The sequence below is a fragment of the Mauremys reevesii genome, linkage group 5 (genome assembly GCF_016161935.1).
Source record: "Mauremys reevesii isolate NIE-2019 linkage group 5, ASM1616193v1, whole genome shotgun sequence".
NCBI classification, from domain to species: Eukaryota; Metazoa; Chordata; order Testudines; family Geoemydidae; genus Mauremys; species Mauremys reevesii.
This window is the reverse complement of record NC_052627.1, coordinates 91110541-91136388: the sequence shown is the minus strand read 5'-3', so window position 1 is coordinate 91136388 and position 25848 is coordinate 91110541. Positions and strand designations below refer to the sequence as shown.

Here is a 25848-nt window from a genome sequence, read left to right as displayed (position 1 = left end):
CCATGACCCCATTTTAATGAAGTATTTCCTGCCAGGACCCCAGACAGCATGAAGGACACTATTCTGAAGAGCAAAATGGCATCCTCAGTCCATTGTGGCCTCGCATGCACTGTACACTGAGGTAACGCTGATCCCTATTGTGTGGAGGGCACCTTTTTCCTCCACACAATGTGACCTTGTATGTATGGTGCATGTGAGGTCATGCTTCATCCACTGTGATCTCACATTAACCATACATGCAAGGTCACGTTGTGCAGAGCAAAATGACATCCTCCATACGTTAGGGTTCGCTGAGACCTCATCTGCTAATGGCCTGACCCTATTTGGGGCTACACTCCAGTTTGGGAATTGCTGCTCTGTAGACAACTGCAGACTTGGATGAAGCTGCTGGGCCTGCTAACCAGACGCCAAAAGGTGCCATGTGTCCCCTATTTTCCCCTTCCAGTTTTCCCTCACACATACACAAAAACCCAATAGGATCCTGCCCATTGATGCCTAAAATATTCCCATAACATCCGCTAAAATGCAAAATTTATGTTCAGAAGTTGTTATTGGGGCATTTCTCTATCTGAATTGAGTGTGAAGACTTGTCTACACATGAAAATTAATTCAGGAAAAGGTAGTGTGTGAATTTAAAGCAGATTTGCTATTCCTGATTAATTCTTGGGGTGGGGGGATGCTCTAATTCCAGAGGCAGAGTGACTTGTTTATATATTAGCACTGGAAAAGGTACAGAGAAGAGAAAACAAAAAAGATATATGGAAGCTGGTTCTTACCCTTTAAGGAGAGATTAAAAAGACTGGAACTTGGAAAAGAGATGACTAAGAGGTCTATATAAATCATAACTGGTGTTGAGTTAGTGAATTAGAAAGTGTTATTTACTCCTTCATATAACACAAGAACCAGGGGATCACCCAACGAAATTAACAGGCAACAGGTTTAAAAACAAACAAAAGGAAGTACTTCACACAACACACAATCAATGTGAGGAACTCATTTCCAGGGGATATGGTAAAGGCCAAAATTATAACGGTAGTCAAAAAAAGAACTATGTAAGTTCATAGATGATAGGTCATCAACGGTTATTAGCCAGGATGGGCAGGGATGGTGTCTCTAGCCTGTGTTGCCAGAAGCTGGGAGTGGATGATAGAGGATGGATCACTCAATGACTGCTTGTTCTGTTCATTCCCTCTGAAGCATCTGGCATTGGCCACTGTCGGAAGACAGGATAGTGGGCTAAATGGACCATTGGTCTGACCCAGTATGGCCATTCTTATGTTTCAAATTAGCTTAATCAGAATGATGGTGTCCAGGCATGGAGTTAATCAGGAATAGCTATTCTGGAATAACTCCCTGTATAGCCAAGCCCTTAGACCTCACTTTGCTTAGCCAATTAATATTTATGAAGCATTGTGATTCGATAGTGATAGGCACCATAGAAAAGCCCACAAGGAAATTAACTTTATTGTCAGAGCTGGGTTTGACTAACGCACAGTAAATAAAGCCTACAGCCAAATGAGCAATGAGATTAAAACAAAATATTGAATAGCAGCTGATTAAGTGAGTTCTATTCATCCTGCGTACTAAATGAGACAGGGGTCCTGTAGGAAAAAATAGTATGCGATCATGTAATTAAAAACGGAATCATAATGCACACACAGGGGACAACGTAAGGTTGCATGAGCAACTATAAAACCTAACTTTCTAGGGCTTGACTTTTCACCCTAAAATGTTTTTTTAAATCTTTTTTGCGTACATAAAATTTAATTACCTCTGATCAGCAGGGTTTGAACCCTGAACCTCCAACACTGCAGCAAAAGACTACCACTACTTGCGCTACAGAACTAAATACATTAACTGACAGCTGCAGAAGTCTGTTAACGCAGAATGAGGGGTGGACAGCTGGATCTACAGGGTTGGGAAGCCCAGCATGGCTTTGCCCCAACATGGGGGAAGAAAGCACTGAGAAACTCTGGCCCCAAGTGGTGCCTCTGTGTTTGGAGCAAGAAGGAAGGTGGGTTGCTGGATACAGGTGCTGGGTCTAAGGGTGGTCCTATGGTGAGGGCAAGGAACATGACTAGGCTCTCCCCCACTCCACTGGGAAGATGGGAGATCCTCCCCTATGTGATGTCCTCAAAGGGGCTTGGGCACTGGGGCCATATGTTGTACACAGACCAGCTCTCTCCCGCCCCGTCTCACTGCTGCTACAGTACAATCTGCTACTGCCACTATTTTGGCATCAGCCCAACCTTAGAATTGTTTTGTTCAGTTATCTTGGAAGGCTACCAAAATTTTCCTGGGGTATGCGAACAAGAGAAGAGAAATTCCAATTTTAAACAATTTCTAGCTCCAAAAGCGTGAGCAAGGTTTCGTGGAAGAAAGAAAAGGCACTTCTACAGCCTGAGTGCTATCAGGCCTGCTGCAAAATAATGGAAGCGTGAGAGGTTCTCAAAGAATAGGTTGCAAGAATATTTTATAAGAGTAAAGTGTTAAGAGGGGTTGCTACATCACGCATAGGCATTTATTTTAATAAAATATATACTTTTACCTTGTCAGAAGGAGAAAGCACAAACAGGTGATGTTTTACTGTACTACAAGGTCCCTAAGAAAATTGCAGCCTCTATTTAAATGCTTACAGGGTCTGTTTCTGCAACCAAAACTATGTTTTCCCAAAGTTTATTTTATAAAGGTTTGGCAAAATGTAAAAGAGCAATTACATGCAAAAATACTAATTTAATACAATATTTAAGATATTTTAACTCACGGAACATGAATCACAAGTTAATCATTTATACATGATTTTGCACATACTTGTAGATTTCTGGTGATGTGAGAGAACACTTTGGCTCTTACTATTATAAGTCACTCATAACACAGGGCTGAGTTCTTTGGGCCCAAATTCTTAGCTGGTGGGAAAAATCTTGGCCCTTAGCATCTGAAGACAATGTACTACAAACCTTTAGCTATGCATAAATTAACAGATTTACCAAGAGAACTAAGGCTATGCCTACACTACAGATTATGTTGGCATAATTTATGTCACCCAGGGGAGTGACTAAATCACCCCCCACCCCACCCCTGGAGCAATGCAAGTTACACTGATATAAGCGCCGGTGTGGACAGCACTATGTTGGTGGGAGAGCTTTTTCCAGCAGCATAGCTTCTGCCACTCACGGGGGCTGGAGCAGGTAAGCCGACGGGAGAGCTTCCCCGCCCCCCCCCCCCCCGGGTCGGCTTAGAGCAGCTACACTGGAGAGCTTACAGTGGGGCAGCTGTAAACTCTCTAGTGTAGCCATGTCCTAAGACTTGGGGAGAGGTGCTGGGGTCAAGGAAGAAGGGTTGGTACCTGTTGCCTTCGCTTTTCTTCTTCAATAGCAGCTTTGGCTTCTGCCTCTTTTATCTGTTCAAACACATACAAAATAACGGGTAACTGACATTGTAAGATACTGATTATAGTATAAATTCTGTTTTCTTATTTCTCACAGGATCCTTTTGGCTTTTTACAAAACGAGACATTAGAAAAATACCAAAAAAGTGTAAACTTCCTTCTAGGTGAGCTTCTAATCTACTACTTAGATTGTAAGACACTCAGGGCAGAAATTGCATTGTCATATATATTTGGGAAATATCTAGCACATAGTGGGTGCCTTTGGATTATAAATAGTAGCAGCAGGCTGAGAATTTGAGAATCTGTCTATACAATTTATTAATTGTGTTTGATACTGCGGGCTTTGTACGTATCTGTGTCAGACTGCAAATTCCATTTTCAATGTGCAGCCTTTTGCCTTCTCTATTACTGGCTTGCCTCCATGCTGGACTGAAAATTCCAAAGGCTGGTGGTAAAAGAACAATAGAGTTGTTAAATCACAAATGACAGATCGGGGAGAGATTGCCGTGACTACAAAGTCAACTGGCATGGCTCTCTGGTCACCGGGGAATGCTGGCAGTGGGGTCACCTGATGTGGGGGGCTAAAAGTTATAAAAATTGGGGGGGAATAAGTTTTCTGGGGCCTCTGGTCATTTAGTCTCAAGCTTAATGAGGTCCCTGCAGGAGGTAGGGGGCCCTGCCCAGTCTCCCCCACTCCCATGGGAAGGGTAAGCTAGTAAGAGGCATTGTGGTTAGGATGTCTGTCATCTTCTAAATGATCAAATGAAAGAGAAATGTTCATCATGGATAGCAATTTAATAAGCAGCCCAATAACCTTTGTAGATTTTCACACAGCCTTTTAAACTGTTGAGGAATGACGCTTAAAAAGCTACAAAAATGGCTTACAGAATTAAGAACTGCAATAAACAAAATGCAAAGTGAAATTAATTTAAAAAAAAGAAAGACTTGATTGGAAAAAAATTTCAACCACATCTACTTGTACCCAAAAAATGTGGCGTAAGTGTACAAATACCAAGTATCTGATATTTTATTGCCACCTACTGGTAAGGCATCAGCTCTGAAAGATGAGTTAGCCACCCATCATACAACACAGCTAACAGTCTGAAAAAGAGCAGCAGAAAGACTGTTTCAAAATAGACTACTGTGGTTGATTTTGAACCAGGGGGAGAGGATTAATCAAAATGATCAGTGTATGTTCCACAGAGAAAATGAGGTAGAGTAGGTAGAAAAAAAATAAAAATAAGAATGTGCATTAAAAGAAATCTCAAACTACTCAGCAGTGCACATTCATTAGGCACTATTATACTGGCTTGTACAGTTAAAACGTCAGTGATTTCTGGAACCTTATGGTCACCTTATAACAGTGCAAGATGATTTCTTTTGTAAATGTCTGCAGTCTTAATCAAAATGCTGCTCAGTCTTGATATGCTGCTCTGAACTGTAATTACGTGGAGTGTACATAATAGGAGTTAATTCTAGTTTGTCATTATCAAGCCTTCACATGTTCCAGAATGTTGCCTAATAATAAGCACTTGTGTAACACTTTTCAACTTCAAAGCACAGAACACAAATCAGTTCTGATGTTTGTCCCATGCCCAACATGTCTGTGGCACCGTATGCAGTGAAACCTGGGAGTGCTTGGCTACTAGTCTTATGTCCTGTGCACTAGACAATTCTTCTTTGCGGACTGCAACAAGATTGCAAAAAAACAGCAGAGAATGTACAGCCAATTTATGCTGTCATTTGCTAGTGATTAATTTTGAGTCTGAAAATCTCAGTTCTTAAACAGAAAAAGTCTAGTCCGAAACTGTTGAAATGACTCGTAAGATAACCGAACTATTTCTCAGCTAGGCCACGAACGTAAGTGACCAGATCACTAACTCACTAGCAGGTGAACAGCTGTTTCAATCCAGTCTCTAGTGAATATGTGCCCACATTGCTAAGACCACAATTGTGATTGTAATTTTAGTGAAGGTGCCAAGGACTGAAGAAAAATTCTCCTATTCCTAGTGACTGATTTTCTAGAGCAAGGTGGAGGCATATAGATAGCAAGAATGCTGGTATTACAACTACATGTGAGGACAAAGGATGTCAGTCTCCTTAAAAGTTGAAGTCACATTGTCAATTTATATAGACATTAATTGAAAAGCACCTTTAGCTAACGAGACTTGTTCAAAATCCTTCATTATACAGAGAATGGGCCAAATTCATGTGTCATTTACACTCATAAATTCAGAATAATTTCATTGACTTCAGCGTTATTCCAGATTAAGGTCAGAATAAATGAGATCCTAGTTTAGTCCAATGTATTTTCTACCAGCTATTGAGACAGTTCTATGATTTCTCAAACAGAGCTATTCTAAGTAATTGCAACAGGGTATACAGAAATCCACCATATGGCTACCTTGCACTGCTTTGGCCATTCATAGTTTGAGTTAAATTCATTCTCTGACATGACTGGAAATCAGTGGTAACATGTCTTGAGCAAGCAATGTTCCTGAGGGACACTGCAGAGGTGCCCCAGAATCAGAACTGAATAACTATATAATCTGAGGTTTCAATAGAATGGAACACACAGACAGGAGATATTTATACATACAGAGAACATGTGGTGTGTCTGATGTGATTAGGTCCTGTGATGGTGTCACTTGAATGGATATTTTCACTTCAGCAGGTGGGTATTGTAGGTTTAAGAGTGCTTGATAGATCTTGTGTAGGTTTATTATCTGTACAATAAATGGACCGCTTGTGTGGATTGGTCTAGGCTGAGGTTGATGGTGGGATGGAATTGTTAAAATCTCGAAATTCCTCGAGGGCTTTTTTTTTTCCATGTCAGATGATGATGATGTCATCAATGAGCAGTGCCACTGACTTGAAGATATATATTGTCCCCAAATGTGAAATAGTTGTGGGTGAGGACAAAGTCACAAAGTTCAGCCACCAGGTTCATCCATAGTGGCCAGAATGGTGTTTTCTGGAAGATCATTGATGGATTGTAGTTTCCTCCAGGAAGTCAGTGGTGTTCGAACATAGCCAGACAATCCTGCTGTTAAAGTACCAATGCTTGAGATGATGGCATGTGTCTGTATAGATCTGTTCCTGTGCTTCTCAGGGAGTTTTTTTGCAGATGGTGTAGTTTCGTTGTCTGGCAGCCTCTTGTTCATATTCAGCACCTCCTTTGTCAGCCTGTTTGATCAATGATCAAAAGTACCCAGAAGCCACCTACTACAGGACAGGCCTAAAAAGAAAAATAAACAAAACACACAGCCATCACCTACAGATGCCAGCTCTGTCCACATATCCATTCAAGTGACACCATCACAGGACCTAATCATCAGAGACACACATCATCTCTCGCAAAAGAATAAATGGACACAAATCTGACATCAGGAATCATAACATTCAAAAACCAGTGAGAACAACACTTCCTTCTTAACCACTCAGTGACAGACAAACAGACTCCAAAGAGAGACTGCTGAACTTGAATTAATATGCAAACTATACCATTAACTGTGGTCTAAATAAAACTGGGAATGGGGGGGTCATTACACACATTTTTTGATATTTTTTTTATATAATCTGAGGATTTCAAGGGCATGTCCAGTTCCCATTCCACAAAAATACAAAACCTTCCCCTAACAGTAAAAAACGGGTCCTCCATGAGGTCAACTGTGTACAGACTGAAGCATTTTTCACTCCCCTTAAAGGCTTTGCCATAGTAGGGCACCATTTAGCCCATGAAACAGGCTGAGACACATGAGAAAAAATTATCAGAGTATTATTCTAGCATAACCCAAAAGTTCACTAATTTATACTTATGTTAAGTTTTAGCACTCTGTCTACAAATAATATAAAGAACTATTTTTCCACATTTAACCAGAACCAACAGTCTGAAGCAGCAGCTGTTAAACATGTACATTTGATTTGATTACATGATATTTCTTGCTGGTATTGTCTTGGAAAATAAATCTGTATTCATTTCTTGTTTCTGAAGCAGTGAGACTATATTATAACCACAAGAGAGACATTACCTCAGATGCTTTCCGTTTCATTTCCTTACACAACGTGTCACATTCTAGTGAAACCTGGCCTTCTTGTACCTTGCTGCATTGTAATTCCTGTAGGTATGAAAAAAAACTTGAAATTTAAAAAAATCACTTCTCTACATAAAGTATACAGTTTATTAATTTTCAACGTAAAAGATAGAAATCTGTTGTATTTGATAATACATGCCCTAAATAATGTTTTTTTATAAAATGGAAAAAAGCTAATTATAGACAGAACATTTTCAAGTCTAATTTTATTTTTGTAATTCAGTGAAGATCAAAGTATCAATATAATTAATACCATGCAACATGGGTTTTTTAATTAGTTATGTTTATAGTTCACCATTTTCATTGTGCCCTCCACCCCTCACAGCCTCAGAGGTGGGTGGGGGCCTTTGTCTGGGCCAGCAAGGAAAAGAAAATCCTTGGCCCTTTTAAAGAATCACATCCTTAAATGTAATGCAACTAGCATCTTGAACATTCAGGTATAGACTGGGGTGTGAAAGAATTTACTCCACTCCATTTGAGAGCAGAGCGAGCCCTCTCACAATTTGACACTACAATCTTGGGTGTCATGGCTACACCCTGGGCTGGCAGAGACTTATTGAGTTGTTTATTGAGCAGCACACTTTGCATCAGGGTATCAGACTACCAGAAACTGCAGCAGGTTCTAGCTAGGCTGTTGGAGGGGTGAAATCTACCAGGGCTAATAAAGAGATAGAATGGCAGATTCAGATGGGGCCTTTGACATTTAGGGGTCTGCAATGGGTTAAGAGAGAGAGATCTGACAACCTGAATCCCAGAGTGTCAAAGAAACCAATTAAGGGCTGACAAGGTAAAGCATTAAACTAAGGGAGTTTTGGGAGGCTGGGATTTGGCCAACCAAAGCAGTATAAACTTGTGCATGGAGGCTGCTGGTGCCAGGATGTTCTTCCCTCGCTGGAAAAGAAATTACCTCAGAAAAGAAAGTTTCAGTTCATGGTGATGTCAAAGAAGCTGTATTTTTGAGGTTCTCCTACTGAACTGGGATCCATTTATTCAGGAATAGGAGCCAAATGGGGTATCTATCAATGGTGGCATCCAAATGCAGAAAGGGGTATGGAGACCCATCAGGGAGGATATTTAGTGCACTGTATGTACTAAACTCTTCCTATTTATTCTTTTCTTCACAGGTGAGGCAGCTCTGGGTTGGTCTGGATGGAGGGGCATGCCATTGCCAGCAGATGCCCTTTTATGTCTGTTGGCTAAGGAAGGGCCACATGAATGGATCAGTCTATTAATGATGCCACCATATTTGCATTCAGTTTTACACAGAAACTTAGCTGTATCAATGGATTTTTTTATGTAATTAAATATACACTTCCCTGATCTCTGGTCAGAAAAATGTACTTTGTTTCTTTCACCTGAAATAGTTTTGAGTGAGACTTATCATATACTAGTCTCCCAGTGGAGTTATAAAAATCTAAGTGTATTTGAAACAATTTATTGCAATATTACAATATTTGTAGGTTATAGAACAATTTTACATCTTCAACGAATCCTTTGATACTAAGGGCAAGATCCTCAGCTGACATAAGTCTTTTAACTCCATTAAAGTACTGTATACCAACTATTTACTCCCGTGATGATCCTGCCCTATGGATGCAGAGATAAAAACAAAAAAGGAAATTTACAGCTACAGTTCTCTCAATTACAGCACAGAATTTACCTTTTTCATTCTCTTGCATGGACATCTGAGTTTAACTTTCTGGTTGCAATTTTGAGGACAATCACCCGAATGGCAAATCTCTTTACATCGATGACCACAGGACAACTGAGAAAGAAAGAAAGAGACCTATTCTCTGCAACTGGACTATAAAATGTTTCTATTTCAAACACACCATTTAATAAACAGAAGTAAAGCCAGGAAAGCCCAACTAACGTATCAGTTTCCCACTCATGTAGTAACTAACTACGTGAAGCTGGGAATGGGCAGCAGGGGATGGATCACTTGATAATTACCTGCTCTGTTTATTCCCTCTGGGGCACCTGGCATTGGCCACTGTCAGAAGATAGGAACCTGGGCTAGATGGACCTTTGGTCTGACCCAGTATGGCCATTCTTATGTTCTTAACTTGTTCATTAATATTTGCTTTTTTGTTCACAGCATTTTTAGTTCTTATTACTAGAAATGAAGCAACATGCAAAGTATGATTTTTTTTATGAACTTCATTTTCCACAGTTTGATTGAAAAGAAAAAAATCCAGTTATTTTAAATACAAATTTTCAGTAAGTACAATATCCCTTTTAAAATGATACACACAAAACAATATACAACTCCAGCCATGTGTATTTTGGAGGAAATAAGGTTTGGAAGAAGGGGGAAAGGAGGGAAAGAAAAAAATTAGAAGCTGTTGCTCTGCATTCCATACCTTCAAGTTATACTTGAAATGGGCGAGAACAAAAACAGAAGGAAATGGAAGTTTCTACTATGACATATTTTGTACATGTTTTGAACCATAAACTGTACTATAAGGAAGCCTGATACACTACATCAAGGGTTTTTTTTAGCCTCCTTTCAAATTCAGAAAATCTTAAGTGTGTGACTTTGAAGGACTATCCCATTTCTTGTCTTTGGGATATGGGGACTACAAACTTTTTTCCTATTATAAGTAGAAATTGTTTAAATAAGACTACAAAAACACAATTCAACTGTTTTTTGTTGGTGGTTGGTTTTTTTTTTTTTTTTTTTTTTTTAAAGATTTTTATTATCCTACGTGACAGACATTTATTACTGTTACCTATGCCTGCTGTTGTAGGTGCTCACTGAAGATTTCACTTATTTCTTACAACAGCATGGTGATTGTAATGAATTTAGGGATGCACCAAACACTACGTTAGATATAAAACACTAGAGGACAGAGACATTTTTCATTTACGGTAAAGAACTTAGCTTCACATATCCCTTTACATATATATACAAATACTTTTTTCAGCCTCAACTGCTAAACATGTTTTCAATAACCTAAGCTGCTACTTACAAGGTAGAACATTTGATTAAGTGATTTATAAAGGAACTTTAATTCCCAAAACTGTTCAAAAATTGTATCTGGAGATGCTAGTAGTTTAAAGTAAACTTTCAGCTGTAGTCAAGCCATTTAATACACTCTGGAAAATGTCTTAAGAGCCACAATTATTTTAATATTTAGGATGTGTGTTTTTCACATTTACTGGTAACTGGAAGTTTATAACATATTACATGAATAAATCCACAAGAATAGAACTTGCGTACTATTATAAAATAACCCAAATGAAATATATTATAAGTTAGTAAATTCAGATTCATGGACTTAAAAGTAGTACTGATTAACTGATTTAATCAAAGAGTCCACAGATACAGAGTACGTACTTCAATCACAGAATTTGCATGATCTTTAGATAGAAAGTTTGTGGACATACCTGCTCCTACTATGTCTCAGACAAAATTTCTTTGTGCAAGTATGTAGCCCTAGCAATGTTGGTCACTATGCTATTCATGTGCCTATCTTTTTGAATGGAGTACAGTTGACATTATGCAACAGTATTTGATGGTGTTTACCTGCTGGTGACCATAAAATTAGTCTTACAGGTTCTGACCAAATTTCCTTGCACTGCTCAGCAGTGCAAGAGTCTCAAGGAAGAGCAGAAGGAACTGTGTTTGCCTCCAAGACAGAGAAATAAAATGTCAAAATATATCTAACAATAAACACTGCATGGCACAGCAATATTTTTAGCCCTATACTGCAGCTCTTACTCATGTGAATAGTTCTGAAGTCAGTGAGATTACACACAAGTGCTACAGGACCAAGCTCCAAGGCCTATAATGTTTTTTTCTTAAAGTCTCCCACTGTTGCACTACCACCAGTGTAACCTCACGGTGGGACTGCTAGTGTAGACCACCTGCTGGCATTTTAATCAACATGAGCCAGGTTAGATAACAGTGGTAACAAACCCTGTGCCTTCAATTTAAATTAGATCCCACTGTTGCTACCACCAAATTAGGTCACCACTGGTGCAACTGTGGGAGAATTAAAAAAAAAGCTTAGTGTATATACTCATATCAAACAAGAATGCAATGTCCGTATTCCATTAGCTCCCTTTTACACTATGCAAATCACATTCCCTGTAGTCCATAGGTGCAGCATTTGGTCTAGTTGCTATCTGAACTAGACAGTTGATAGATGTCAAACATTTTAAAGGAAAATCCTTTATTTAAAAACAAAACAAAACCCAAAACCAAATAAACCAAAAGCTTCAAGTATGAAAACACAAAATTCCAGAACTTCTTTCATCTGGGTACTCAGTTCAAATCAGCTTCATAAGAAGCAGAAGAAGGGCTACTGCAGTTTGCTGCCTTAGCAGAGTGTGAGGCCATACCACCAGCACGCTCGCCCATGGATTAGCAAACAAATCCAGATACTTGGAATTGAGGTGATCATTTTGCCTGGCTGATTCAAAAATTCTTCCTCAAGTGCATGATCTAACTATACTATGCATAGGTCAAGGTGGAGAATGGGAAGAATCAGATGGTTGTTTTCCACAGGGTAAGAGCATCTGAACTGTTAGAGCTGGATGAAGGAATTTTTTAAAAACAAACAAAAAGGGATAGAATTTATCTAATTTATATTATTTAAAAAATAAAGATAAAGAAACTAGAGATAGAAAAGAACTATTCCATCATGTGCATACCCCTGTCAGGGTCCCTCTGTGTATGCAAATCAATAGTAATCTGACTGAAACAGTTACCATTTTTGGGTGTTCACTGGTTTCCATAGTTCTAGTGAACAGATGTCCGTCTCTTAAAAAACAAAACTACCACTCCTGAATGGCACTCTTTTTGGCAGCCTCAAAGGCAAAGTACACACGGAAACAAAGATATTCTTCCTTTCAACCCTAGTTGTAGGCCCTCAAGTTTAAATGTTAAAGATCCATTAAGCAGGGCTATGTGGGAAAGTTTACTTTCCTCCTGCCATGCCTTGTTGTGTGTGGCCTTTATCCCCAGGACATTCTTTCACAAGTACTGCATTCACTTTTTAAAAAATTTATAGCAAGCCACCTAAATTGTCAATATTTTATGTTAAAGACTCCAGTAATTAAATTATAGCAAGAGAAATTTTACAGCTGTACACTAGCAGGTAGAAGTTACAACTACTACAGGTTTTCAAGTACGACTTTTACCTTTACAGTGCTGGAACATTAAAATAAACTATGCCAAATCACAGGTCACGTATTATTGTTAAATTGAAAGCCAATCTCCTTTGTAACAGTAAACTCCAATTACAGAGAACACAAGTACAATGAGTGATATGTTTAAGCAAAGATTGATATGAACATACGAACTTGGAAAAGTTTCTAAATTACGAACACTTCCCCTTTAGAATTGTCCTAAACATTTACAAATGTGTTCTGCATAAGAATTTGAGTAGTCATTACTGATATATAATTTCCTTCCTCAGGATATTTGGTTTTACTGCCAAATAAAAAAAAGCACTTTAAAAATGTTTTAACTTTACTAGCATCTCTGGCAAATCAAAGCCTTTGCTATTCCCTAAAGCAGAAAGGACATCTGAAATAAGAGAGTGTACCACTCATATCAGACTATGGAAGTCCTCTGAGTGGTTTGTACAACCATAGCCAAAATACAACTATGAATCTTGGTAAAACTTTTACAGTTACTGCTATATCTTGTAAGCCACCAGTCTACGTAATTAAGGGTCCTTCACAATTCCCAACAGTAATATCAGACTTACCATTCAAATATTGCATAATACTGTCTACTATAAATTGCATCAATTCTCAAGTAAAAAAACAGTAGTGCCTAAAGACTACGACTTAAGAAATAAAACTTATTACATTTTAGAGAAGTAAATTTTTATTACTCTGGACTTCAGTGGAGGTTTTGTTACAGAGCAACGTGCAACAACAAGCAACAAGGTCACTAGGCTTTTCCATACTAACATGGGGCCAGCCACTGGCACTTATATGAGGATTTGCTCTCACAATAAGAAGGAAAAATACATTTGGGTAAAAGAAAACAAAATCAGTTAAACATGGCATTGATTAACTTTTTGAGTTTGTCACAACAGTATGTAAACTCATGGTACAATGGTATTAATTACATATTAGGGAGACATTGTTTGCAGCACCATTTCCATTTACCACTGGCCTTTTTTGTAAAAAAAAAAAATAATAATAATAAAAAAAATTGATACACACCTATCTCAGAGCTTGAAAGGTCATTGAGTCCAGCCCCCTGCCTGCACTAGCAGGACCAAGTACTGATTTTGCCCCAGATCCCTAAGTGGCCCTCTCAAGGATTGAACTCACAACCCTGGGTTTAGCAGGCCAATACTGAAACCACTGAGCTATCCCTCCCCCCTAAATCTAAACCATTCAGCTCCCACTATCCATAACATTCTGACCTGTGGCCTATTAAAATTTCTGGTCTCAAAGATTTCTCTGCCATATTCAGTAGTAGATGGATTTGCTTTATATTGTCAGTCTCTGATTTTCAAATTTACCTAAAATTCCACTAATGGCTTTTGTGCTTGTCCAGGTTCTACTTCCATATATTAGAATATTTTCAACTTGGTTCTTAAAAAAACCATACGATTTGACAGACCTACTTTCAAAGCTTCCCACAACGTGCAGTCCTATCAATATCTCCTAATCTTTGAACAAGTCACTTAACCCTTGCCACAAAGGGGCCACAATAAGCTTGATCTTTTCAGTCTGCAAAAGATAAATATGTTCTGAGCCTGTTGCTTCATATTTTGCACCTGTTTTACATATTCGTATTTCCTTTAAGGTAGCAAGAGCTGCAGAAAGGTTCTCTAGAAAATGGTAAGATATGACAGAGTGATAGGAATAAAAACAGTTTTATTCAACTCCCATTTAAGTCAATGGCAGTCTTAATTAACTTTGCAGATTGTGGCCTTCTCCTGTTCCAGTGAAGTAGACTGAACTAATCCAAGAAAGTTCTTAAAACAAAAAGAGCAATTTTAAACTGGATCCTAAAATATGTGGGGCACCCACTAGAACTTTTAACGTTGCAAGTTATGTGGTCTTGCTTCTTTTTGTGTGTGCAGCTGGGTCATTAAAGTCAGAGAAGTGAGTTACAATAGTCAAGATGAGATATGGAGTAGGTTTCCGAAGAGGTGGAGCTGAGGCACTGGATTATTCAGTAAATGTTGCAGACAGGTACATTAGCAGACAGGAGAAGGAAATTTCAGAACAAAGGACTCCAAGATTACAGAAGAGGCAAATGAAAACTGAGTTAAGGGGGTAGATGGAGGGGATAAAATGGTGTTTGAGAATGCTCCTCTTGCCACCAAAAAGCACTTTCAGATACCTAGCTGAAGGAAATTGTGATAAATCTACTTACAGTATTTACTTGCTCAAGATAAAGACAGGCTGAACAGGAAAGAACCATTAAAAGGCACAAACATGGGCTGAAAGCAGCAGAGGGAAGGAAGGAAAAGGAAAAAGAACCAGCCTTCCAGGCTCAGAATTATGTGTTTCTTGTGAACCTGGAAATGTTGGATGGGAGGATTCAGAGCCATGGAGAGGTTCAGCAGGAAAAGTGGGATTCTCAGTCGGGGGTTATATATAGGTGTATCGTGTTTCTGAATAGGCTTGCTTGACAGGAGCTGAGGGAATTTGGAGTTTGAGCTGGCAGGGTTGTTTGAAAGGAAATGGAGTTAACTGATGAATGAGGATTTGAGTGAACTGGGGGGGGTGTATGTAGGAGACAGAGTTTGTGGGGCAGAGGTAGATTGGAGAGGAACAGCCTGAGGCTAGGAGAAAACAGTGAAGGGTTGGCAGAGGGATAAATATTGTCCTCCCGCGCCCCTCCACACACTACCCTTTAATGTAAAAATGTGTCCCAGTTTTTCCACTCGCAAGTGGGGAAAAGACTGCCCCTTCTTCTTACCCAACCTCTCCTCCTATCTCCCAAGAGAACGGCTTCTCTGTAATCTCCCTGACTGCAGTATCCCTGTTTCTCATCTTGAAAATCCTACCTGTAGTTGGGAAGGGAATGAAAAAATGGTTACTTGTAGCCCCTCCAGTTAATTTGGCACTAGCCAAAGAATAAAGATAGGATAACCCAGAGAGAGGTGGTGGACAGAAAACAGAAAAGAATAAATTGCTTCCTGGGAATGCCAAAGAAGAATCAAAAGGAAGCATTCATTTACCAATACAGCTTACCTCTTTTGGACATTGATTTTTGCAGGAACTGAGAAGATCCTTTTCTTTTAAGTCAGCACAAGTTATTTTTCTATTAAAAAAAGAGAAAATGCTTAACAGAAGGCCAAATTAAAACTAATCCAATCAAGTACAGTTATGAACACGTCATTATATATTTTTGCGCAAAGAGAGAAATAGTTTCAGCTGCCTGCATACTGTACACAAGAGAAACTGTCCCAAATAAAAATTCTTTAAGATCAACTGACTTTCTGGACAACACAGACCACCACCACCATTGTGCTGGCAATTTAATAATGCAAACAGCTTCTTCACTGTCAAAGCTTAAAGCAATTGTTTATACAGCTGACTGGGAACATTTAAATTTAAAGTGGGAAGTGTTAATAAAAACAGGAAATTGTTCAAAGATACCCTATTGGACACCCAAAACACCTCGCTTTCAGCAGAGATGAAAAAAGCCATCTTGGTTAAAAGGATACGTGGAAACAACAACACACACGAAGCTAAAGAAATCAATGGAACATCAATGGCTAAAAAAGCTAAAGGCATTTTTAAAACATTAAGTATCAGAAAAGCTCTGGTCAGGTCTAGGTCTACGACTAGATATAGATGGAACAGTTTATAGATGTTTTTGCTCTATACTTGGCATGAAGCAGGAGAATGTATCCATCCAATAGGATGCTGTGGGTGGAACAGAACGTTTACCAGCTGTAACAAAGAATAATGTGAGGTAGCATTTGTTAAAATGAAACATTTTCAAAATCAATAGGCCCAGATAACTAAAACTCTTGGGTGTAAGTTAATTTTTTAAACAAATCTTGGCAAACTGGGGCAATTACAAAGGAATGAAGGACTGCCAATGTAGTTCCAATATTTAAAAAGGGCAAAGAAGGATAACCCAAGGAACTACTGACTGGTTAGCCTGATGCTGATACCACGTAAAATAATGTAATGCTTTTGGGGGATTCTATTAACAAAGAATTAGAGGCTAAAAATATAATTAATGCCAGTTAGCATGGTTTCATACAAGGCATTTTTCAGAATTTTTTTTTTTGTAAACCACCCGGGCCATAGGCTTGGTTGATATAGGCAGCTGTGTTGATACAATGTATCTGGATTTCTCCAAGGCATTTGACTTAGTACCACATGATATTTTGATTTAAAAATTTGCACTGTAGGGAATTAACAGGGCACTCATTAGATGGATTAAAAACTAGCTCAGAGGGGTCCACCAGGGATTGATTCTTGGTACAACACTAATATTTTAATCAACAATCTAGATGACACAATCTGCTGATATTTGAAGATGACACAAAGTTTGGTGGGGTAGTATATAACAAGTCACCGTTAGAGGGATCTGAATTGTTCGATTAAATGATCACAATCCAAGAAAATGGGTTTTAATACAGCCAAATGCAAATTAATATATCTTGGGAATCAAGAATGCAGATTACACCTACAGCAGGGGTCGGCAACCTTTCAGAAGTGGCGTGCCGAGTCTTCATTTATTCACTCTAATTTAAGGTTTCGCGTGTCTCTTTCTATAAGTCTACAATATATAACTAAACTATTGTTGTATGTAAAGTAAATAAGGTTTTTAAAATGTTTAAGAAGCTTCATTTAAAATTAAAGTAAAATGCAGACACCCCTGGACCAGTGGCCAGGACCCGGGCAGTGTGAGTGCCACTGAAAATCAGCTTGTGTGCCACCTTCGGCACCCGTGCCATAGGTTGCCTACCCTTGACCTACAGGATAGAAGATTGCCTTGGAAAGCAGTAACTCAGAGAAGGACTTAGGGACAGCATAGATAAATTTCCTCAAAATGATGTTTCAGTATAAGGCTATGGCAAAAAAAGGAAGAATGCAATCTTTAGCTGGATAAAAAGGAATATCAATTAGAAGTAGAAAAGTGATCTTGCCTCTGTAAAAAGCATTGGTAAGACCAACATCAAAACTGAACATAATATCAAGACGACATGGAGGTATTGGAGAGAGTTCAAAGAAGGGGCCACAAAAATGATCCAGGGGTTTGAAAACGAACCTTATAATGCAAGGTTTAAAGAGCTCATCTCACAATCAACTGGTGTCTTTAAAATTAGATTAGATATAGTTTTAAAAGTTATGTTCAATTCAGCTTCTGGGAAAAATTCTGCAGCTTGTGTGCATGCACCTGGGCTAGGTGGTCATGGTGATCTCCTTCTATCCTTGGTGTCTGAAACTGTGGGCTCCCTGTTCATCCCATTCCTTCCTGGGCCACAGAAAAGGATTATCTGCATTGCCTTCATCATAACTGTAACAATTGCAACTCTGCATTAATGTAATCACAATAATCAAACCTCATGCTTCAGCTGGTCATTTGCAGAGGACAGGAAAGATTTTTTCCCCCCTCCAATGCACAATTGGATAGATTTATTCTTCATTTCCCCCTCCACCCAGTTTTCCTCTGAAGCATGAAAGACTGTCCATAGCTGGAGACGGGACACTAGACATGCCAAATTAGTGATCTGAGGTGGTACAGAGAATCCGTTGTAAGTGCCTTGCTGGTGTGTCTTGCTCACCAGCTTCTAGTTATACTGATCACCAGATTTATGGTTGAGAAGGAATTTTCCCCCAGGTCAGATTGGCAGGTAGCTTGGAGGGTTTTCATCTTCCTCTGCAGCATAAGGTGTGATTCACCTGCCAGGATCCTCCAATATTTTTAAAATAGCTGGCTGAGTTTACTGGAACATTAGTGCTGATTTTCAATGATGCTTGGGAAAAAAGCATATGTGCCAATATTTAAAAAGGGTAAATGGAATGACACAGTTAGTTACAGGCCAATCAGCCTGACATTGATCCCACACAAAATAATGGAATGGCTGACACAGGACTCAATTACTAAAGAATTAGAGAGTAACATTAATAACAATCAGCAAAAGTTCATAGAAAATAGATCCTGTCAAATTAATATCAAGTTTGGTTGATAAAGTAACAAGTATTAATGTAACCAACTTCTGTAAGGCATTTGACTTGGATCACAAGACATTTTGGATAAAAAACCTAGAATATAAAAAACAACTAGGCACACATTAAATGACTTGAGAACTGGCTAACTGATAAGGTCTCAAAGTGTAATTGTAAATGGGAAATTATCAGTGAGTGGATATGTTTCCAGGGGGATCATAAGAACGGCCATAATGGGTCAAACCAGATGTCCATATAGCCCAGTATCCTCTAGCACTTGTTAATTGACAGTGGCCAGTGCCAAGTGTCCGAGAGGGAATGAACAGAACAGGTAATCAAGTGATTCATCCCCTGTCGCTCATTCTGAGCTTCTGGCAAACAGAGACTAAGGACACCATTCCCACAGGGATTGGTTCTTGGTCCCACACTATTTAACATTTTTATCAATGACAGAGGGAAAAAAAATCAAAATAATTATTGATAAAGTTTGCAGATGACAAAGATTGGGGTAGTAGTAAATAATAAAGAAGATGATAAAATAATAAAGGTCACTGATAGAAAGCAATCCAGATTGCTCTGTAAACTGTGCACAAGCAAACAATGTGTGTTTTAATGCAGACTCATAAAAATCATAGCTAGGAACAAAGAATACAAGGCAACACTAACAGGACAGGGGATGCTATCCTGGGAAACAGTAACTGAACAAAACCTGGGAGGCCATGGTAGATAATCAGCTGAACCCAAGTGCAATTCCAGTGCAATGCTGTCACCTAAAGGCTTATGCAATCCTTGGATGTACAACAGGGGAATATCAAGAATAGAGAGGATATATTTGTAGAGACAAATTATAGACACAAAAACTAGACAGCAATTCACAAAAGTGTTGATAAATAGGAAATGGTTCATGGAAGAGCCGCAAGAATGATTAAAGGATTGAAAAACATGCTTTATAGTGATTGTTAAACTAAATAGATTGAGCTTCTGGAAACTAAGAGAAGGTTATTGTGTGACTCGATCACAGCCTATAAAGTACCTATCATGGGGAACAAAAATTTGATAAGGGGATCTTCAATCTAGGAGTAAAACACATAACAAGATCCAGTGACTGGAAGTTGGAGACACAAATTTGGACTAGGAATAAGGCACACATTTTGAACAATGAGGATAATTAACAATTTGAACAATCTGCCACGGACATGACAAATTCTCCACAACTGGCAATTTTTAAAATCAATACAAGATCTAGTTTAAACGGTAATTCGAGGAAGTTCTATAACCTGTATTATAGACTCTCATCTATGAATTACAGCGTTTTAATTGAAAAGATCTTTACAGAACCCAGTAGGTTTGTGTACTACATTCATTCTAAAACTACCCAGGAGAATAAAGTCCATTTCTGGCATATGTTACCAAAAATTCAACTACATCTAGAAACCAATTATGCTCTTAACACTTACTAGCAATAGTGAATCAGATCTGAGTGGGCAGAAAAACAGATGAAAATTTTTTTAGTGCTTTTTCTGAGCCACCATCAATTGTGTAATCTTCAAATAAAAAGTTAAAAGACCTGACCAAGGGATACATTTTAAATGCCTCCTTCCAAGTAGTCATATTTCTTTAAGATTTGAATTCAAAGGTTCCCCTTTATCTACTTACATGCATTCAATATACAGGTTTGTGAGTTTGCAGTGACACTTTATTTTAAGCATTTGGACACATGGTGGACATTGGCCAGGATGACAGGGCAAAACGCACGAGTGAGGACAGCCTGGTGGTCGTGGTTTGGTACACGCCTCCTCACACTGAGAACATTCTGGACTAGCCTAATAAAACAATACAAGAAAAATTATTGAACTGAACATGGAAAGCGTCACCCCAAGAAGTGCACCTTCCAGTTACTCTTAACTTTCTGAAAGCAGGTTCTAAGGAAGGCTGTTTTGCAACCTTAATGATAGTAGCTTAATGAATAGAACAGATATTTATAAAGTGCTTTTCACCTGCAAAGTACTGAACAAACTTTAACTTGATGCAGGAAGGAGTCATTGTTCAGAGATATCAAAAAATAAAACGATATTAAGCCTGTAGTTTTTCCTCTGCTGTTTGGCAGCTAGAAAAGTCCTAGAAATAAGAGGTTAAAAACTTTTTATTGAAAAAAACTATTCAAAGTGAACTTGACAAATATGAATTACTCATATTCTGAACTTTTTGCATTTCTCCCGCCTCAAACAGCAGTTTAAGCAGCATTGGGATGGAAACCTGACTATTATATAGCAGGCTGAAAATTAGTACAACAGGATTATCATATGATTAAAGTATGCATTTCAGAACTAGGACAAAAAGACTCAATTCCACAGACATGATTTAACCTTTTAAGGATTATTCTCCTTTTTTTGTCTGTATTATAGTGAGGTTTAAATTTATTCCAGTAGGGTTATTTACTTAGCAAATTCTAATCTACATTAGCACAGAGTCAAGGAAACAAGCACTATTTCCTTCAGTGGTTAAGATAAAGCTCACTACTGAACAGTTAGAGATGGCACATAGAGCAACAGACAGTTTTACTTTCATTCAGACACTAAATGTGCCACTTTCTTTTACATTAATATGACTTTAAAACATTTGTGGAATATAATAAACAGTTAATTTATATTTAACCTTCAGAATTTTAGAATAGCATTTGACTGGGGTAAAGGGTAACTTATTTACTTCTACTATTCTCTGAAGCCAGTATCTTTCAGTCAGGCTTATTCAGATGGCCACCAACATGCCATCCAGAGAGCATTCCAAACCATACAACTTCCTAGCTGCCTTCCCTATCCAGTGGCAAGTAGATCTCAGGGAGGGGCCTAAGTCACTTGATGGTGAGTAATAAGGTGCTTTTTCTCACCATCAGCTCAATTTTGAGCTGGGCTACTGAGACATAAGCCTGATCTATACACACAATTTCAACTAAAGGATGTTATTTTAGACCGGGGTGGGCAAACTTTTTGGCCCAAGGGCCACATCTGGGTGGGGAAATTGCATGCAGGGCCATGAATGTAGGGCTGGGGCAAGGGGCTGGGGTGTGAGAGGGAGTGCAGGGTGTGGTGCGCAGGAAGGGGCTCAGGGCAAGGGGTTGGGGCGGAGGAGGGGTTTGGGGTACAGGGTTACTGGGTATGGTAGGGAGCTCAAGGCAGGGGGTTAGGGTGTGGGGTGCAGGAGGGATTCGGGGTGTGGGCTCCAGGGTGGCAGTGGTGTGCAGCAGGGCCAGGGCAGGCTCCCTGTCTGCCCTGGCCCCACGCCACTCCCGAAAGCAGCTGGCACCATGTCCCTGCGGGCCGTAGTTTGCCCACCCGTTTTAGACCAATTTATTTACACTAGTGCAGACCACTACTTTTACAATCAGTTTAAACCTGGCATACGATGGGGTTTACTTTGTGCTGGTGAATTTGCAGTTGCAAGCTAAACATCTGCATAACCAATTTTGTACAGATATGAGGGTATCCAAATGGGGGGTTACACAGTTTTAACTTTGTTTTAAAAAACAAAACAAAAACAAAAACAGTTTTTAGTTAAATCGGTGTACTTATGAGCACAGACAAGGCCCTATATTGATTGTTTCTTTCCAAACAGAAACATACAATTACAAGTAAGTAAACTGTCCTCATTCCAAGAGACAAGTACTATTGGAGTGTTCCACTTGTGAAGATTCAAATTTTACAGTGAGCCACAAAGGCATATAGTTAAGCTAGACCCAGAACAGAGAATAATTGGAGGAATAGAGTAATAACCTTTATAATAATTTCTTTGATGAGAAATAAGATAAAACTAAAAACTTACAAGTATTCCACAAAACTAAGATTCCATTACCTCCATTGGCTCCCTGTTTTATACTTACAATAAATTCTGCATATCCTCATCATTATTGCCTTTTGAAACTCCATCCCTCCTTTTTTATCCATTTTAAATGAGTTCTGCCCCTTCCACTCCAACAATGCTATGCAAGATCACCAGCTTGTCTATGCCTCCCATATTCACACTTCTTCCATGCTGCTTCTTAAATGTGCAATTATCTTTTTGAGTTAGCCCATAAACTCTCCTCAACAAACGTCTACCGTGCTGCTGATGGGAAAATGCAAATTCATAATGGCTAAGCAGATGGCCAGCAGGAATCACTGAAATTTATTATATTTATACATTATGATTTTAAAACGCAAAGCAATTCAACATCATCTATTTGTGCACAGCTAGCCTAGGCAACCACGTATATTTTAGGAAATGGAATGAAGACAATGATTGTACACCAGCTTGTTGCATCTTGTCTTAAATTAAGTAGTAAGAAAAGACAGTTATTCACCTGTAGTAACTGGTGTTCTTCGAGATGTGTTGCTCCTATCCATTCCATGTAGGTGTGCGCGCCGCGCGTGCACGGCTCTCCGGAACATTTTTACCCTAGCAACTCCGGCGGGCTGGCTGGCGCCCCCTGGAGTGGCGCCGTCATGGCGCCCCTTATATACCTCAGCCGGCCCGTCCGCTCCTCAGTTCCTTCTTGCCGGCTATTCCGACAGTGGGGAAGGAGGGCGGGTCTGGAATGGATAGGAGCAACACATCTCGAAGAACACCAGTTACTACAGGTGAGTAACCGTCTTTTCTTCTTCGAGTGATTGCTCCTATGCATTCCATGTAGGTGATTCCCAAGCCTTACCTAGGCGGTGGGGTCGGAATGAGACGTGGCGGAGTGTAGTACCGCAGAGCCGAAGGCTGCGTCGTCTCGGGACTGCTGCACCAACGCATAATGGGAAGCGAAGGTGTGGACGGAAGACCAGGTGGCCGCTCGACAGATGTCCTGGATGGGAACGTGGGCCAGGAAGGCGGCTGACGAGGCGTGCGCCCTCGTCGAGTGTGCGGTGAGTCGGCATGGGGGGACGCGAGCAAGTTCGTAGCACGCCCGTATGCAGGATGTCACCCAGGAAGAAATCCGTTGAGATGAGACAGGCTCGCCTTTCATGCGCTCCGCAATTGCGACAAAGAGCTGGGAGGAACGCCGGAAGGACTTAGTTCGGTCAATGTAAAAGGCGAGGGCCCTACGGACGTCGAGGGTGTGGAGCTGCTGCTCACGAGGTGAGGCGTGCGGCTTTGGAAAGAAGACCGGGAGGAAGATCTCCTGATTAAGATGAAAGGCCGACACCACCTTTGGGAGGAAGGCCGGATGTGGCCGAAGCTGCACTTTGTCCGTGTGGAAGACGGCATATGGGGGACCCGCCGTCAGGGCGCGGAGTTCGGAGACTCGTCTGGCGGATGTGATTGCCACGAGGAAGGCCGTCTTCCAGGTGAGATGGAGGAGGGAGCAGGAGGCCATGGGCTCGAAGGGCGGGCGCATCAGCTGGGTGAGAGCCAGGTTCAGATCCCACGTAGGAGCCGGCGGACGCACTTGCGGGTAGAGGCGGTCCAACCCCTTGAGGAAGCGGGCAACCATGGGGTTGGAAAACACGGAGCGACCATCTACAGCGGGCCGGAAGGCCGAAAGCGCCGCCAGGTGTACCCTCAGGGACGAGATCGCGAGACCTTGGCCTTTCAGGTACCAGAGGTAGTCGAGGACCGTCTGGATAGGGGTCGAGAAGGGGTTAAGACCTTGTTGATCGCACCAAAGGGCAAAGCGTTTCCACTTCGCCAGGTAGGTAGAGCGTGTGGACGGTTTTCTGCTTTCAAGCAGAACTTGCTGCACCGCCGCGGAACAGGTCCTCTCCGCGTCGGTCAACCACTCAGGAACCAGGCTGTAAGATGCAGCGACTGCAGGTTCGGGTGACAAAGCCTGCCGAGGTCCTGGGAGATGAGATCCGGCCATAACGGTAGGGGAATGGGATCCCGGATCGAGAGCTCGAGGAGCAGGGTATACCAGTGCTGCCTCGGCCAGGCCGGAGCGACGAGTATGACGCGGGCCTTGTCCCTCCGTAGCTTGAGCAGTACTCGGTGGACTAGCGGGAACGGCGGGAAGGCGTACAGAAGGGTACCCGTCCAGGGCATGAGGAACGCATCGGAGATGGAGTCCGGAGCCCGACCCTGGTACGAACAGAACCTGTGGCACTTCCTGTTGGTCCTGGAGGCAAACAGGTCTATTTGGGGAAATCCCCACCTTTGGAAGATGGTGTGGGCCACGTCGGGGCGAAGGGACCACTCGTGGGAAGCGAAGGACCTGCTCAGACGGTCGGCCAGCGTGTTCTGCACTCCTGGTAGAAAGAATGCTTCGAGGCGAATCGAGTGGGTCACACACAGGTCCCATAGGAGCATCGCTTCCTTGCACAGCGGGGAGGATCGGGCCCCGCCCTGTTTGTTCAGATAGAACATGGCTGCCGTGTTGTCTGTGTATACCGCCACGCAGCGGTCCCGGAGGTGTGCAAGAAAGGCGAGACAAGCCAGGCGGATCGCTCTCAATTCCTGGACGTTGATGTGCAGGGAGAGCTCCTGGGCCGACCAGAGGCCCTGAGTGTGCAGGTCTCCCATGTGAGCCCCCCATCCAAGCGCCGAAGCGTCTGTGGTCAGGGTGACCGACGGGCGAGGGGGGCGAAACGGAACCCCGGTGCAGACCACCTCCGGATGCAGCCACCAGGTGAGCGTCTGGAGAGTGGGGTCTGAGACCGTGACCACCAGATCTAGAGGGTCGCGGTGGGGCCGGTACACCGAAGTCAGCCACATCTGGAACGGACGGAGCCTCAGCCTCGCGTTCGCGGTCACAAAGGTGCACACAGCCATGTGGCCCAGTAGGCGGAGGCAGGACCGGGCCGTCGTGGAAGGGAAGGCTTGCAAGGTGCGAATGAGCGAGGCCATCGTCTCGTGTCGAGAACGAGGGAGGCAGGCCCTGGCGAGGGTGGAGTCGAGGACCGCTCCTATGAACTCCAATCGCTGTGTCGGAAGTAATTGGGACTTCTCGGCGTTGACGAGGAGGCCGAGAGACCGGAACAGGTGCAGTATCTCTGACACCTGAGCTGTCACCAGCTCTTGAGAGCGCCCACGGATCAGCCAGTCATCGAGATATGGGTATACGTGGATTCTGCGACGACGGAGAGCTGCGGCCACGACCGCCATGCACTTGGTGAACACCCTCGGGGCAGTGGAGAGGCCGAAGGGTAACACCGCAAACTGGTAGTGGGTCTCGTTGACCGTAAAGCGCAGGAAGCGTCTGTGGGGGGGGGGGGGTAAATCGCCACATGAAAGTAAGCATCCTTCATGTCGAGGGCGGCAAACCAGTCTCCCGGATCCAAGGAAGGGATA

General features: G+C 41.3%; 1 protein-coding gene and 1 long non-coding RNA gene across 2 annotated transcripts in view; one reads left to right on the top strand and one right to left on the bottom strand.

Moving 5' to 3' along the window:
• NFXL1 (nuclear transcription factor, X-box binding like 1) overlaps positions 1 to 25848 on the bottom strand; it is a 93122-nt gene that overhangs the window by 5859 nt on the left and 61415 nt on the right. Inside the window, exons 17-21 of the mRNA XM_039541676.1 lie at positions 20257 to 20423; positions 15661 to 15730; positions 9143 to 9247; positions 7420 to 7506; positions 3347 to 3400 (exon numbers count right to left, since the gene is read on the bottom strand). Coding sequence (XP_039397610.1) covers positions 3347 to 3400; positions 7420 to 7506; positions 9143 to 9247; positions 15661 to 15730; positions 20257 to 20423 — 483 coding nt within the window. The remainder of the gene's footprint in view (positions 1 to 3346; positions 3401 to 7419; positions 7507 to 9142; positions 9248 to 15660; positions 15731 to 20256; positions 20424 to 25848) is intronic.
• LOC120406660 lies at positions 201 to 8782 on the top strand. Its single transcript, XR_005599458.1, has 3 exons — positions 201 to 414; positions 3486 to 3552; positions 8607 to 8782. It is a non-coding gene; the product is annotated as an uncharacterized LOC120406660 (long non-coding RNA).